Source organism: Marmota monax, unplaced genomic scaffold (assembly GCF_021218885.2).
Source record: "Marmota monax isolate L192 unplaced genomic scaffold, Marmota_monax_Labrador192_F-V1.1 WCK01_AAM20220418_F8-fsc00004, whole genome shotgun sequence".
NCBI lineage: Eukaryota > Metazoa > Chordata > Mammalia > Rodentia > Sciuridae > Marmota > Marmota monax.
The window spans coordinates 16,274,302-16,289,227 of NW_026692881.1; the positions used below are offsets into that span (position 1 = coordinate 16,274,302).

A 14,926-nucleotide genomic window follows, 5' to 3' on the forward strand; every position below is an offset into this window, starting at 1 on the left:
TTAGCCCCACAAACACAAGTGGGAAATATTTTAAAAGACTTCATTTTATGAATATAACCACTCCCTCCTCCCCCAACACATACACATCTTGCCTTTATCACATTTTCAAAAGGGAACACACACATATAAGGCACTGGGTTTGAGTCTCAGTACCACATAAAAATAAATAAAAGTACTGTGTCCAAAAAAAAAAAACAAAGATGTCATCTGATTCATAAAGGAAAAAGAGATAAGTGAGGCCCATCCCATATACTAAGCTATTGAAACTCCTTTTACTAGTTCTGTTTGGTCTATAAGATTTGACTGTTTTTAAGATTTTGTTATTGCAATGTTATGGAAAACTAAGTTACTAACATTCAGAAAGTAATAAACTGCAAAGAACATATTTTTTTTTTCCTTTTTTTTAATTTAGAATCTTGTTAACAATACATTAGCATCATTAATAGAAAAAAAAAAAAAAACATTTACACAGTAACTCAAAAACCAGTCATTTAAGAAAATATTGTGGTACTTAACCACTATCAGAGAAAACAGGTCCTCTCATTTGATTCCACTGGCAAGCCCAGGTTTTTCCTGAATTTTGAGAGTCTCTGTCCTGAATAGATAATGAAGCATTCAAGTAAACAGTAAGGAGCTGTGTGAGTTTCTGAGGGACACTGCCTCAAAGGAGGTTCAGGAGCAGCCACAGTCCTCCAGTTTACCCAACATTGGGATGTTCCTGGGATGACCAGCATAGTTGCCTTTTCAAGAGCTTTGACAATTCATCAGCCTCAGGATTCGAGTGTTATGAAACATTCTTCCACATTAAAAAAGACTTTATCCCATAGGAATTCATTTTTCATCGCTTCTCCAGCTTCTTGTACTTGGCTTCTATGTAAAGGAGAGGAGGGCATTACAGCTTTTAACAGTGGTTCTCAAAGATACATTTTTTTTTTTTTTTTTAGCATTTCAAAGTAAATTCAGATATGCCTATTATATTTTTTAATTCATTACTTTCATCTGTCCAAATATACAGATTATCAATTTATACAATTTGAAATAACAAGTCAAACATATGCACCCAGAATTGAGAGCCCAAAACAAGTTCACTAAGTTCTGTCAACAGCAGCTGCTTGGACAGCACCATTAGAATTAAGCAGATTACTGTAACTTGATCTATCAGAAAACCTTAATTAAGCACTGGAAACTGCCTTTCCAGATCCTATCCCAGGTGCCCTCTGGAATCCTGAGGAAGTATAAATATATTTTTCACCTTTTATATTCTTAGCCTTACTTTTCACTCCAGGAAAGCAATTTGGAAAGATATGGAGATTTAAGAGGTCATAAAATAAGCCTATTGCTGTGACATTTTCTTTTTTTTTTAAAAAAACTCAGAAGCACCTAATTCTATCTCATGCCTTCTACATGGTAAGGTTCACAGTGAAAAGTTTCCAAATGTAATTGTAGGCAATGAAACTGATTGTTGATCACTACCTATGTCAAATCTCAGCCTGCACAAACTACTTTCTTGAAGTAGTCAACAATTATCAATGATGAAAATACAATAATCTGTAACTGTTACCTAGGCTAAAAACAAATTCACTGTTTTTCACCAGGGATATAACAGACAGAGCCAGTGAGCAATACTAAAAATACGAATTCTATCCTTAAGGGAATTAGTCTTTCAAGTAAACCTTTGGTTGACTATTCCATTTTTTACAGACATACGTATCTACATTATTAAAGATGACTCAGAATGCTAGTCCACAACTAAAAGATTGACCATTGTAGTCAAACAGACTGGATTTGGAATATGGCTCATTCATATGCTTTACTAATTTTGTGTCCTTAAACAGGTTTCTTAACCTCTTAAACCATGTTTTTCTCCCCTGTGGAATAGGAAAAAATAAAAAATTATGTTCTTACCTCACATATAAAAGATAAAAATCATAATACATACATGTAAAGCACTAAGAACAGTGCCTAGTAGAGTATTAAAATCATTAAGAATAGGAGATGTTCTTTTTATTAATAATAATGATAAGGCTTTAAAGGAGGATTATAAATAAGTATTCTATAAATGTTAAATATTATATTAGTTAAGGGCATACTGTTAAGAGATACTCCTTATTAAATCAAAACAGAAATAAAAATGGTTACCCAGTTTTTTTGAATATGCATCCAACTTGTAGGCTGCCTGCTCAAGAGCTGCTACTTGCTCCTCAATTACATTGATCTGATCCAGATATGGCTGTAGTCCAGCATCTTTAAAACAAATCACATATTTATACATCTTCAACAAGAAGTTTAGAAAAAGAGGGGGAAAGTAAGAATGTTAGTGTCTCTCTAGATATGCCTCAGATAGACTAGGTGGAGAGACATGGTTCTCATCATTAGCTAGGTAGATGCTTTAGAGGATTGTGCCTAACTAATCAAGCACAATCATGACCTAGCCAAAATAAGTCGCTCTCATCTATTAATTTTCCTTTCTTTTTAATTTATTGTTCTCAAGCAATCTGTTACTGATTCAGTTTCTTGGGCACTCCCACACTAAGCAAGGATGTCCTACTGACAAAAACACAAATATAAGTCAATGAAAAAATATATTTGACCACTCTAAATTAGCATTTTCCATTTATAGATTTTTCTGTTTTCTATTTATAGAACAATCCTTTATGGATTTCAATGTTAAATCAATTCACTAATATCTGATTACCCCTTTGTTGCCCCTTCCCCTTCCAGGAATAAACTTACAAAATCAAAATTTGGAAGCACATATAACCATTCTACCAAAGCATGGTGATCTTCAGAATGAAAGAAATTCACCTTGACTCAGTAATTCATTTTTAGAAAACAAGCTTCCAAAAGATAGTGATGCCATGTTTACTCTCTCCTTCTTCTAGGTCCCAAACATAAAAGAACATTAAATACAAACATGTTTAATTATAAAAATTATTACTTACACTTCTGGTTTAAGTCCTTTAAGTTTCTACTAATGTTTATAGCAATATCTTTCATTTCAAGATACTTCAAGCTGGTTAGTTTATTCATATTTTCCAGGAGTTTATAGTCTTCACTGGTGGCTTTAAAATAAATAGAAAATGTGATGCCTTTAAAATCTGTCTTATATCATTGAAATGTGGAATTTTAGGCCAAATGTTAGTTCAAGGCAGAACCTAGGTAATGTCAAAGGAGTAGCCCACTTTTCCCTTCTTTTTCTTTTTTAGGAAAGAATTATTACCCAAAGCAAATTTTATTACAAGGCTCAAAGAATACAATGTGAAAGACCACTGAGCTTGAACTAGACCCCAATAGCCTTAAAAAAAAAAAAAAAAAAGCAGTCTTCTGTTGTAAAGCTACAGAGTGCAACCATAGTCATCACTCACAAATTTTGAGCAGCTCACTTTTGAACTATGACACTTATACTCAGCCTATATACTCTGAATATCTAAGTAGAAACTCAGGCAGTAATCGGCAAACTGTTTAAATCAAACAAGATCTAAAAGGTGAAAGTTGGGACTATAGCTTAGTGGTAGAGTATGAGCGTGCACACACGTGCACATGCACATACACAAAGACCCAGAAGGTTCAGGTTCAGGTTAGAAAGGGAAATGATAAATTCATGTACTAAGAAGCGGGAGGTGATATAGTACTGGTATAGCATAAAAACATACCTCTTAGTAACTTGTTCATTACTATGTATAATTCTTTCATTTTATGCAGTGACTTTTCTAAATCATTTGTTTCCCATATTCTCAATTCTCTTCCCGTTCCCCTCCCAAAATAACCATTCCTCTGCTCCAATTTTCCCAAAAGCCAAATTCACTAACAAAGTGCTTCAATCCCTCTGCTTTACTCTTAAATTTCTCTGTACCTTCTCAAGAAGCAAAAGATCCTATTCTAAGACATCTCCTCTTGTGCTTTTGAACCCAAACCCTTCTACTTCTTCAGGCCTCTCTTCAATCATCTTCTCTAACTTGCATTTCCAAACTCTTTCTCCATCCTGGCACCTTTCTCTCTATATAGAAATATATTTAGGTTTCCTCCAGTTCAAAAGCACACTTTCTTTCCCCTCACATCTACATTATTTGCTCAGTAATGAGGCTGCATTGTTAAAACATTTTAAATAGCAGCCAACACTCACTACTTCTTCCTCACCATTCACTTATGTAAACCCATGTAATCTGGTCTCTGCCCCCACCATCCAAAGAAATTACAAGCACTAAGGTCACTGGTGTCTTAACCACCAAATTCATGGCATTTCTTAGTTCTGATACTCCTAAACCTTTCCATTTTATTTGATGCTACTACTCTCACACACTTTGGAATAGTATCAACAAGGCAACTGTTGCCTTGGTATTGTACTATGCTGATTTTTTAAAATCTCCTTCTGACTTGTCTTCTTAGATTTTTGTGCCAAATCCTTTCTCATTCAACCTCTTTTTAAAAAATTTTTTAAACATTTTTTAGTGTCGATATATCTTTACTGTATTTATTTATATGCAGTGCTAAGAATCGAACCCAGTGCTTCACACATACTAGGCAAGCACACTACCAGTGAGCTACAAACCCGAGCCCCTCATTCAACCTCTTTAAGTATCAGTTTTCAACTTTTTCTCAGCTATTACACATAAATGATGTTTACATGGGTAGCACATTCCCAGAGCTAAACTAGCTTCCTCTCAAACTCAAAAAAGCATTTGTGCAAGTAATGACAATAATGGGGAAACAATAATATCCTTAAAATTAGTTTTGTAATAAATAAATCATTTGGAAGCTTTGGTACTTTAAGTACTGTTATTAAAAACAAACTAACTGCCTCATACAGACATTCCCTGAGATTTTAGTCTAAGCCCTTAAGAAGGGTATCTCTAAGCTCTTTCTTGGTGATCTCACAGCCTCTACTCACATCACTATGCAGGTGACTCTCTAATCTGTTGCTTCTGCTCTGATCAGTTTCTAAGCTCTGGCCTCACATGTGCAAGTCACCTGAGTGCCTTGAGAGAAGTCACCTGAATGTTCTGTAATATCTACAAGTCAAGCCCAAACTAAAAACAGTTTTCACACTAAACATGTTTCCTCTTTCTAGCTTCTCTATTTTGGTTGATGACACTACTTAGGCTTACAAAACTCAGAAACATCCTAGGCTGCTAAATACCTACTTCAACAAGTCCTATAAAGTCTACTTCTATGATATTCTTGCACCTGCACCCTTTTCCATTCCTTTTACCATCACTTTGCCTCAGACCATCATTACTTAATTTTCTTACTCTCCTCCACACGAATGTCATGTGTCCTCCTAGAAACACACACAGGACCAAAAATTAACTATGTCTCAAAGTATGAATCACCCAATTCTCAGACCAACCTAACAGGTCCTTAAACCTACAGGTCACTCCCCATTCCCCAATTTTATTTCTGCTAAACACATCTTCTGCTTGCTTATTCCACTTCATACAATAATTGTATCATTTCCCCACTTTCCACCACTCATTCCCTTCAGCATCCTGTTCAAAGTACACCTCTCCCAGGGAAATACTTCTTGGTTAATATCGCTGGATGTTAACCTCACCCCCACCCCGTCACTGTAACACTACAGGATCCATCAGAGTTGTATTAACAGGTATTGCATGTGTTTTTGAAAGTGGTTTGTAAGATTCTCCAGGGAAGGAATGAAGTTCTTTCCCTCCCATTCATGACCTTCCCAGACTTCCAACTGGCAGGTCTTAGTGCACTGTAGGTAAGAAAGGCAGCCACCGACTGTGGCTGCTAAAACACTTCCCAGGTCTCTACAAAGCGAAACCCAGCCCCAGTGGGTGGCTCAGAACACCACCTCGGTCAACCTAGTCCGCGCCTCACCCGTCAGTTCTCCAGTCAGGTAAGTGGCCATTTTGGAGAACATGTCCCGGCAAAGCTCGGTGATGTCAGCCTCGGCGGGCTCCTTTGCTTCCTCAGCTGTCTCCACGGCGGCATCGTCTGGGCCAAAGGAGAATGATTGAGTAGCTTGTCTCACACCGCGTCCTAATCCAGACAAGCAGCATCTTCCCACATCCCTCCGCACCTGTCTTCAATCAAGTCGGCCTCACTCTCCACCTGCCACATTTTCCCCTCGCTTCGTCCTTGCACCAATGACATGCCAACTCTGCTCCTCTGCACCGACCCCTCGCCCATTCCCGACCCTCCGACCAAAACAACTCAGTGGCTCTGACAGGACCTGTGCACTCCTCCGCCCTGCCCACCCCTGCGACTACACATCAGCCCCGCCATCTCGGGGCTCCCGGCAGGACACTTCACCCCAGGACCTCCGCCGGACACTTCATTTCCATCTAGGCCAGGTACTGTTTCCATCTCGCCGGGTACCTCGAGTGGGCTCCTCGCGTCTCGGCGCTGTGACAGCCTCAGCCGCCGCCGCCATGCCGGCCCAGCGCTGCTTCCGGTTCTGGGTGTCTGCGCGTGCGCACCGGGCGTGCCCCGCCTCGGCAGCCCTGTCCTTCTGAGTCACTCCTTGAATAAATGACTCTTAGCAAAGTATAAGCAGGAAAGCCAGAATTGAAGCCAAGATTGCCTGTCATGAATCGATCTGCTGCCGAGAGTCTGGACGTCTGGGACTGAGGATGCACTCATCCCTAACATCGCACTCTGGAGCGCTCACTTGGCTTGTACTGGGGGTAGTCCACGCTGAGTGGCTTACTGACCCAGTCACTGGAGACAGGTTACTTCCTCCCCAGACGCTCCGCACCCTGGCAGGTGTTAGTGACCAAAATATTGCTTGTGCAGGTAGTCTTATTCAGGCTTTGGAAAACCTTCAAGTCTTGATCCCTGACCCTAAATACTCACCTTCTCAGTGTTCTGGATTAATACCAATTCAACGATCCCAGTTTCTTTTAAGTGCAGGCTGGCACCTGCTTCTCTTTTGATACACACTTTGTGTTTGGGGGTGGGGGCGGGGGGCTTTTTTATTCTGAGACAAGTTCTCGAAAGTTGCTTAGGGTCACGCTGATTTGCTGAGACTTTTAATTTGCGATCCTCCTGCTTCAACCTCCTGAGCCTCTGGGATTACAGGCCTGTGCCACAGCACCTGGCAGATACAACCTTTTTTGAAGAGAGCTTGAAACGTAACTTTTTAGGGTTGAGGATATACTCTGGTTGTTTTAACTGCATTTAACAATTTCATAAGTTTCCTAGAGTATAGAGTACTTAGTGGGATGGGAGAACAGAGATGAGGAGGGGATTGAATGAGAAAAAGTGACTGGGAAGCAATGTAAGGTGTAAAATGAATAAGGGTAAAGGTCACAGGAAAGGGAAGAGTTTCGAGTCTCAGGATATAGGGTCATGGTCACTCAAAATCTTAGTGTGGGGGTTTCTTATCTTATCCCTAGTTATTGTCCCTCTGCATACACAAACATACATGCAAGCTACCCCCACCTCCAACCCCTCTTAATCTGACTTTTTCCCCACTGAGAACTGGGTCTCCCTAAGTCATCTGTCTCAATTCTTCCATATGGAACAATCATAGTACCCTCCATTTCAAAACATTGCTACAAGCCAAAAGTTCTTATTTCAGGACTCATGAGGCAGCCCATCTCCTTCATGTTGTCACTGCTCCTACTCCATACTTTCAAGAGAATATGAACTTATTCCAGACCAAGCACATAATGGCTTGCAGTTCCAAACTCTTTTCTTACTGCTATAGTCCCAGAACCAAATACAAAACCTGGTTTTCTGAAAGAGTTTTATTGATAGTCACCTGGGAAACCCACATTATCCTATGGAAAAATAGAATCAGAGTCTAACACATATTCCAAAGATGTCTGAATCCTGAGGTCATTTTCTTGCCTAATTCCCTTCAGGCTCCATTTCATCTTCTGAATTACAGCCCCCTCAATTCCCCGTGTTAAGTGGAACTCCAGGAGACAGAATTCTCCGGAAAAGCCTTTGTTGACTTTGCTATGGCAGAGCAACACTCTAACAACTCTGCAACTTTGGAATCTTACCTCATCAGAGTCTACTCACCTCTAAGGCTTCCCCTTCTCTTTTACATGGAAACTTTATAAGGGATTACAAGAAACCCATGGATGCTGGCAATAGAGATCTAGATGCACAAATAAGAGTAAGATTTACTGGCAAGTACAGCTAGACACAACCTACTCTCTTGGCTTCTATCTTTTTCACAAATCATGTCTGTCTAGGTGCTTAGGGAGAGTCCTTACCCTCCCTTCCTTTATCCTGTTTGTTATTGACATGGTTTTATTACTATTGCAGAGCTAAGTGCACATGCAGTAAGAAGCCCAGTTGGAAATGTCATTTCACAGAGCTATGTGGCTACACACAGAAACACTGAATCACAAACCTAAACATGATGCCCAGCTACACACAGTAACATTGGCTGAAGAGTCAGGTAAAGGGTGGGACTCAGCAACAGCCATGTGGGACCTACTGCCCTAGAAGTGGAGAGCATGTAGAGAAGAAGCCTCTGTGGAGACACAGAGAGAGGAGCCTGCTACTGATGCTTTAGGACTCTTCCTCCATTCTCCTGGACTTCCTATGGGGCTGGAGTCACAGCTGTGGCTAGCTGCAGGTGTTCCCAAATTGCTTGATCCTCCTGTTGGAATAAAAAGAAATAAGTTATCTTAAGGAATAGTATGTTTCCCACCTTTCTTTTCTCTGGATCTGATTACAGATAATCCAGACTGCTAGAGACTGAATGTTTTTGTTTCACAAAATCATATATTGAAATGCTAGCCCCTAATGTGATGGTATTAGGAGGTGAGACCTTTGGTAAGTGATTAGGTCATGAGTGTGGAACCCTCATGAAGTGGATTAGTGCCCTTATAAAAGAGAGTTCCCAGCTGGGTGCAGTGGGGCACAACTGTAATCCCAGTGGCTTGGGAGGTTAAGGCAGAAGATTTGCAAGATCAAAACCAGCCTCAGCAACTTAGCAAGGTCCTAAGCAATTTAACAAGGCCTTGTCTCAAAATTTAGAAACAAATAAGGACTAGGGATATGGCTCTATGGTTAAGTAACCCTGTGTTCAGTCCCTGATACTGAGAAAAAAAAAAAAGAGTTTCCCTTGTTCCTTCTACTATGTGAGGGCACAGCAATCTATGAACCAAGAAGCAAGCCCTCCCAAATTGTGTGAAATATATTTCTGTTGTTTGCAAGCCCTCAGTTTATGATTGTTACCACAAGCCAAATAGACTTAAACACAGACCTTGCTTAGAGGCCAAGGCAGGCCTTAGGCCAGGGCAACAACTTGCAAACCTTTCCTACATCATCACCTCCACTGATATGCTGACAACTATGAACATGTTTCCCTAGGACCCTGAAAACATAGGTCTTTCAAAAATGTTATACTTTTTCCACCACTGAGGGGCTGGGTGTGGTGGCCCATGTCTGTAATCTCAGTGTTTGGGAAAACTGAAGCAGAAGGATCACAAATTTAAGACCAGTTTGGGAAACTGAATATTCAAGACCCTGTCAAAATAAAATTTTTTAAAAAGTCTGGGGATGTAGTTCTGTAGTAAAACACCCCTGGGTTCAATCCCCAGTGTCACAGACAGACACACACATACACAAAAAGTCTCCCCACCCCTATATGAGTGGGGAAAGATAGTAGAGTTCATCTCTGGAGAACTTAGAGGACCCAGATGAAGGGCCACTCACCACTGCTGGGGAGGGAGTCAGCCACCCCTTCCTCTCCAGCATCTTCAGCTTTGAGCCTACAGAATCAACCTGAGACACAACTCCCTCCAGAACAGTCTCCAGCTGCAGAACTCTCCTTGTGAGCCTGTGAAGGATTGAAGAGTGACCAAGGGAGCAGATCATTGGAGAGATGGGTATCTACAGGGACAGGAATAACAGAATGATGTGTATTTGAATGGGAATAAGGAAGGTGTTGCCCAACCTTGTAGGGAGAATCACAGGGGAGCAAAAGTTCTCCCTGGACTAGGACAGGGAATTGGAAGGTTGTGGAAAGAAACTCAACATAGGATATTACAGACACAGCTACCCTGGGCTCCTGGATTCACGTACAAGTAGAATTCTTCTCTGCAAACCCAGCCTTCTGCTCTGGCAGCCTCTGGGCCCAACTTGCTTGTTGGGCTGTGCACAATTGCCTGACCCAGGTTTTCAATCTCAGCACTGAGGGCCACCTGATCAGGAAGTCAGAGGTTAGAGGGGATAAGATGATTCTGGGAAGGCATCAGCTTGTATTCTATTATCTGCTCTAATGAGCTCTGAGCTTCAGTTCTTTCTATCCCCCTTTCCTCCCAGACTGGAGACAATAGGGTCAGGATGGTGCTGAATTAACTTCTGGAGAGGGAATCACTTCCCAAAGAAACAAAATGTGAACTCTTCAAAGTCTTAAATGAGGTGTTCACTAGAATCCAACTCCATTCGGGAGAGGAGAGACAGTACCAAAATTTTTCATCCTTTCTCTCTGGGCTGCTATCACCTGACCTTGATTTTTTTAGTCTACAGTGTATAGGGATGGAGCAGGCTGAGTAGGAACAGCTGAGGAACTTAAAATCCCAAGGAAGAAGCAGATTTTCAGAGGGAATTGTCAGGGCAACTGGTCCATTTTTCCTAAGTCTTTGTTTTACAGTACTTGTTCTCAACCTTGGTTATGCATTGGAATCACCTAGAAAGCTCTAGAAAGTATTGAAGTATGGGCCTCACTCCCACAGCTTCTGATCTAATTGGTCTAGAATGTGTGGCCTGAGTATAAGGATTTTTAAAGGTTCCTTGGGATATATAATGTGCAACAGTATGAGAATCACTATTCTAGAGAGCTCTTTCCTACTCATCTATGGGAACATTTTTAGTTTGGGTTTGTGATCCAGGCGTGCTGGGGAGAGAGGAAGGGGAGCAACATCCTTATACTGACTCCCCACCAGCCAGCCCTGCTCACTCTCTCCTCCTCCAGGTCCTGTTGCATTTGTTCCTGCTCGTTCTCATCCAGAATGTGATTCCCATCCTGGTCGAACCTGGCGAAGGCAGCTGTGAGCTCAGTGATCTCATGCTCTGCATGCCCCAGTCTGAGGAGAACAGGATCATGAAATGACTTCTGACATATTGAGGGTGTGATCACTCAACTATGGATTCCTAACCCTTTTATTAGCCTCTAGTTAGAGTCTTGATCTCTAAGGCTGGGGTTGTGGCTCAGTGATAGAGCACTTGCCTAGCATTTGTGAGGCCCTGGTTTCCATCCCCGGCACCGCTACCACCATCACCACCCAAAAAAAGGAGAGTCTTGACTGAGTCTTGCTTTCTGGGAATGAAGAGGATCACACAGGAAAGCCAGAATCCCCCAAATCTAGCAATTTTACCTCCAATAAATTGCTTGAATCTATTTCTTCTTCCTGCCCTGACTCCTGATGACTAGATTTAGGGCCTCATGATCTCCTATGGGGGTTATTGCCACATCTCTTTGCCTCTAAACAATCTGCCACTCCCTATGCCCAGCTTCCCTTTACTTCGTGCTCCTGAAATCCATCATCCTTCATTATACAACTAGAGTCACTAACATTTTAAAACACAGGTCTAATAGCTATCTATGGTGGCTCATGCTTATAATCCCAGATACTTGTGAAGCTGAAGTAGGAGGATTACTTGAGTCCACAAGTTTGATAGGAGTCTAGGCAACATAGTGAGACCCTGTCTCAAAAAAATAAGTAAAATAAAATGCAAGTCTAAATATACCCCTTCCCTGCTTAAAAACCCCTCCTGGACATTCTAGTGTGTGGATAGATTTGATGTTCAAAGAAAAAACCTTTCCAAAAGTGGCCCTTGCCCTTTTCTCTGACCTCATCTCCTGCTATAACCCACCTTTTATTTGAAACCTTAGCAATGCTCAGCTACTTATTTCTCTTTTATGAATTCTTAGTTTCACATTCCTATGCCTGTGTATATGACTTAATGTCTCAGAAGGCCTTCCTCTTCTTGTCCACTCACAAGCTATTCATCCTCCAAAACTTTATTAAGAAATAACCTCTTCCAGGAAGCCGACACTTAAGCCTAAATAGAATTGATAACTCTCTTTTCTCCGTGTGCCCTCTCTTTTCATGTCACTTCTGTGATTTGATTTATTTTCCTATGTGTCTATTAGCTCCTACAAGACAAAGGCTTTGTCTCATTTAGTTATGTTGTCCCTTACTCAGTGCCTGGTCCACAACTGGTATTCCCAATGTGTTTGTTCAATGTTTTGTGGAATGAGGCATTTAAACAATAATGATGAATTATGTTGTTACACTAAGAGTTGTTCAGAAAGGTCCAGAATGTTATAGACTATGGCCCAGATACCTTAGTCTCCAAAAGAACACAATTCTGAAGGTCAGGATAAAAAAAACCTATGAGAAAAGGTCAGAGGTGCACAGACCAAGACCAAAAGCTTATAGACAAAAGATGTATAGTTAATAATCAAGAACTTATTGACCAAAATAAAGAAGATTGAATGTCTGGTTGCTCACTCCCTCAAGGTTTTGGTGAAATCCTCAAACTGGATCTCCTGCTCTCCACCCTGCAGAAACTTCTGCACATCTGAAACCTGTTTCTTCTTCAGACGCAACCGTAGGAGGGTCTTGTTGTAGCCCTGAAAGGGAAAGGAAACAGGAAAAAGTCCCCATAGACATCTCATCATCCTTGGATTCCTCCTCCACCCAAAATATGTCAGGCTTTCAGGAAAAAGTCAAAAGGGCAGCATAGGCTCCTATGACAGCCAGAAATAGATCATTCACAGAGGCAGATGCAGAGAGGAACTCAAGGAGACTGCATAGTCACCTGTTTTAGGAGGTCAGAAAGTTGCAACTCATCCTTCTGTCCAGCCAACTCCTCCTTGACCTCTGAGTATGTGTCATTGATGATAGCTAGGAACATGTTCTGGAGGATAAAGTGGGGACATGGATCCTCACCCTCAGACCCATTAAAAACATTAAACTCATGCCACAGACACATGTTCTAAAGGGCCCAATGGTCCCAACCTCAGCTTTGTAGCCCACCCTGCCTCTCAGGGTCGGAGAGCCCAGCCTTTCAGCACATTTCTGTTAGGGATGGATCTTGCTCCCTCATCAACCTGGCATTCTCATTCTCAGTTGCTGCATAATCTTTCTGACACAGATACCCCAACATGCCACTTGTTGAAGCTAGGAACTTCTTCTCAAGATGAGAGTAAAACTGTGCTCTCTTTACCATCTGTTCCTCAATTGGTGTCTGTATCCCTAGTGATTGATCAAACAAAGAAACTTCTGGGGCTTAGGACACAGTTCAGAGGCAGACCACTTGCCTAGCATGTGCAAGGCCCTGGGTTTTATCCCTAGAACTGAAAGAAAAAGGAGGAGAAGGAGAAGGGGAGGAAAAGAAGGGAAGAAGGGGGGAGGAGGGGGAGGGTGGAAGGAGGAGGGAGAAGAAGAAGTAGTACAGGAGGAAGAAGAGAGCTAGTGGGGAGAAAGAGAGGAGAGAAGAGAAGAGAAGAGAGAGAGAGAGAGAGAGAGAGAGAGAGAGAGAGAGAGAGAGAGAGAGAAAGAGAAAGAGAGAAAGACTGACTTGCTGGCCATGTTAATAAAAATCAAATCCAGATCCCAGATATTTCCCAGTTGGCAGGGAGAGAAAACAACCACCAAATCATAACAGTAGAAATCAGTAAAAGCAATAAAAGATCTCCAAAGGAAGGATCATCTTAGGAAAATAGGCACAGAAGCTTCTAGGGGCAGCTACTTCTCAGGAGGCATTTCCCTCTCCCTTTCCATCCTTGGAGGGTAGGAGTTTGATTTTCCTTCAGGGAAGAAAACCTCCTGACTATGTTGGACATGCTGACCACATTAGCCAGCTCTGGGAAGGTTCAAAGGAATGTCCCCCACCACATGCACACATGCACTCTCTGTCCTTGGTTAAAGTAATAACCCATCATAATCCTGAGTAGGGTACAGAAGGGGTCAAAACTCCACCCTGGATGCTCCCTATGTTACCACCCATATCCCCCAAGGGGATCCTCACCAAGAGCACAAAGAAGACGAAGAAGACGTAGGTGACAAAGTAGGCAGGGCCCAGGATGCGGTTGGCATTGTTGATAGTATTGTAGTCAAAGTCCCCAAGAATTATCCGAAACTGAGTGAAACTGAGAGACCAAGTCTGGGCTTCACCCAGAGCCTAAACAAACTCTAGCCCCAATCCATATCCCATCCCACTTAACTAACTTCAGACAGACCCATCACTCCACCTCTGACCCAATCTGATACAAAACAGGTTAGTAAATTATTTGAGCATTCACCTGGGCTTCCTGAGACTTTAACCCAGACACCTTAACGACAGACATACCCACATGTGTCCCCCATTTTCCCCAAGGAGCTGGAAGGTGAAGGGCAGAAGGTGAAGAGTGGGATACACACATGCACTTGATGAAAGTGCTAAAGTTTTCCACTTGAGTCCCAAAAATCAGGTAGCCAAGCTGGGCATAAGCAAAGAAAACAATGAAGAACATGACGGCGAAGCCCAGGATGTCCTTGGCACAACGGGCTAGTGTGGATGAGAGCTGGGTCATGGTTTTGTTGAAGCTGATGTACTTGAATATCTGCAAAAGCCATGACAAATGCAGTGGTGAAGAAAAAGTGAAAAATGTTAAAAAAAAAAAAAAAGCCCATCCCAGGGGAACTATGGAGGCCACAGAAATTAACAAATGAGATAGGCATTAAGGACGGGAGAGTAAGTGCCCTGAGACAGGTCTGGGAAAGGAGAGCCCCAGGTACCTTGATCCAAGCAAAGAAAAGATTGACAGCATTCATGTTGTTGTATTGTGTCTGCCAGAAGGCCAGGAACTCAAAGTCAGCATACGTGTTTGGCTGCTGCAGGAGCTTCCCCATCAGCCGATTCACCTCTAGGGTTCGGAATATGTGGAAACCCATGGCCATAATGGAAAGCTGTCACACAGGGATCAAGGGGTTGTCAGGGAGTCTCA

General features: G+C 41.9%; 2 protein-coding genes across 6 annotated transcripts in view; both read right to left on the minus strand.

Annotated features, from left to right (window-relative positions):
• Window positions 1-409: 409 nt before the first annotated feature.
• On the minus strand, window positions 410-6,480 carry Bloc1s2 (biogenesis of lysosomal organelles complex 1 subunit 2). Of its 3 annotated transcripts, none has more exons than XM_046450208.2 (5): window positions 6,340-6,480; window positions 5,839-5,955; window positions 2,943-3,062; window positions 2,140-2,244; window positions 410-870 (listed from the first exon to the last, which is right to left on the minus strand). In XM_046450208.2, the coding sequence occupies exons 1-5, from the start codon at window positions 6,392-6,394 to the stop codon at window positions 839-841; spliced, it is 429 nt and encodes a 142-aa protein (XP_046306164.1). In that variant the 5' UTR covers window positions 6,395-6,480; the 3' UTR covers window positions 410-838. The 3 variants fall into 3 exon arrangements, with proteins under 3 accessions (XP_046306164.1, XP_046306165.1, XP_046306166.1); XM_046450209.2 differs by having other exon boundaries at window positions 411-870; window positions 6,282-6,384; XM_046450210.2 differs by lacking the exon at window positions 6,340-6,480 and adding an exon at window positions 6,274-6,297 and having other exon boundaries at window positions 411-870.
• A 1,214-nt stretch (window positions 6,481-7,694) lies between these two features.
• The window catches only part of Pkd2l1 (polycystin 2 like 1, transient receptor potential cation channel), a 122,754-nt gene continuing 115,522 nt past the window's right edge, over window positions 7,695-14,926 (minus strand). For all 3 annotated transcript variants that reach the window (XM_058581225.1, XM_058581226.1, XM_046450204.2), the window contains 9 exons: window positions 14,718-14,888; window positions 14,361-14,542; window positions 13,969-14,089; window positions 12,757-12,855; window positions 12,447-12,568; window positions 10,889-11,015; window positions 10,012-10,130; window positions 9,643-9,766; window positions 7,695-8,581 (listed from right to left, as the gene is read on the minus strand). In XM_058581225.1, coding sequence (XP_058437208.1) covers window positions 8,522-8,581; window positions 9,643-9,766; window positions 10,012-10,130; window positions 10,889-11,015; window positions 12,447-12,568; window positions 12,757-12,855; window positions 13,969-14,089; window positions 14,361-14,542; window positions 14,718-14,888 — 1,125 coding nt within the window. In that variant the 3' untranslated portion in view covers window positions 7,695-8,521. The remainder of the gene's footprint in view (window positions 8,582-9,642; window positions 9,767-10,011; window positions 10,131-10,888; window positions 11,016-12,446; window positions 12,569-12,756; window positions 12,856-13,968; window positions 14,090-14,360; window positions 14,543-14,717; window positions 14,889-14,926) is intronic.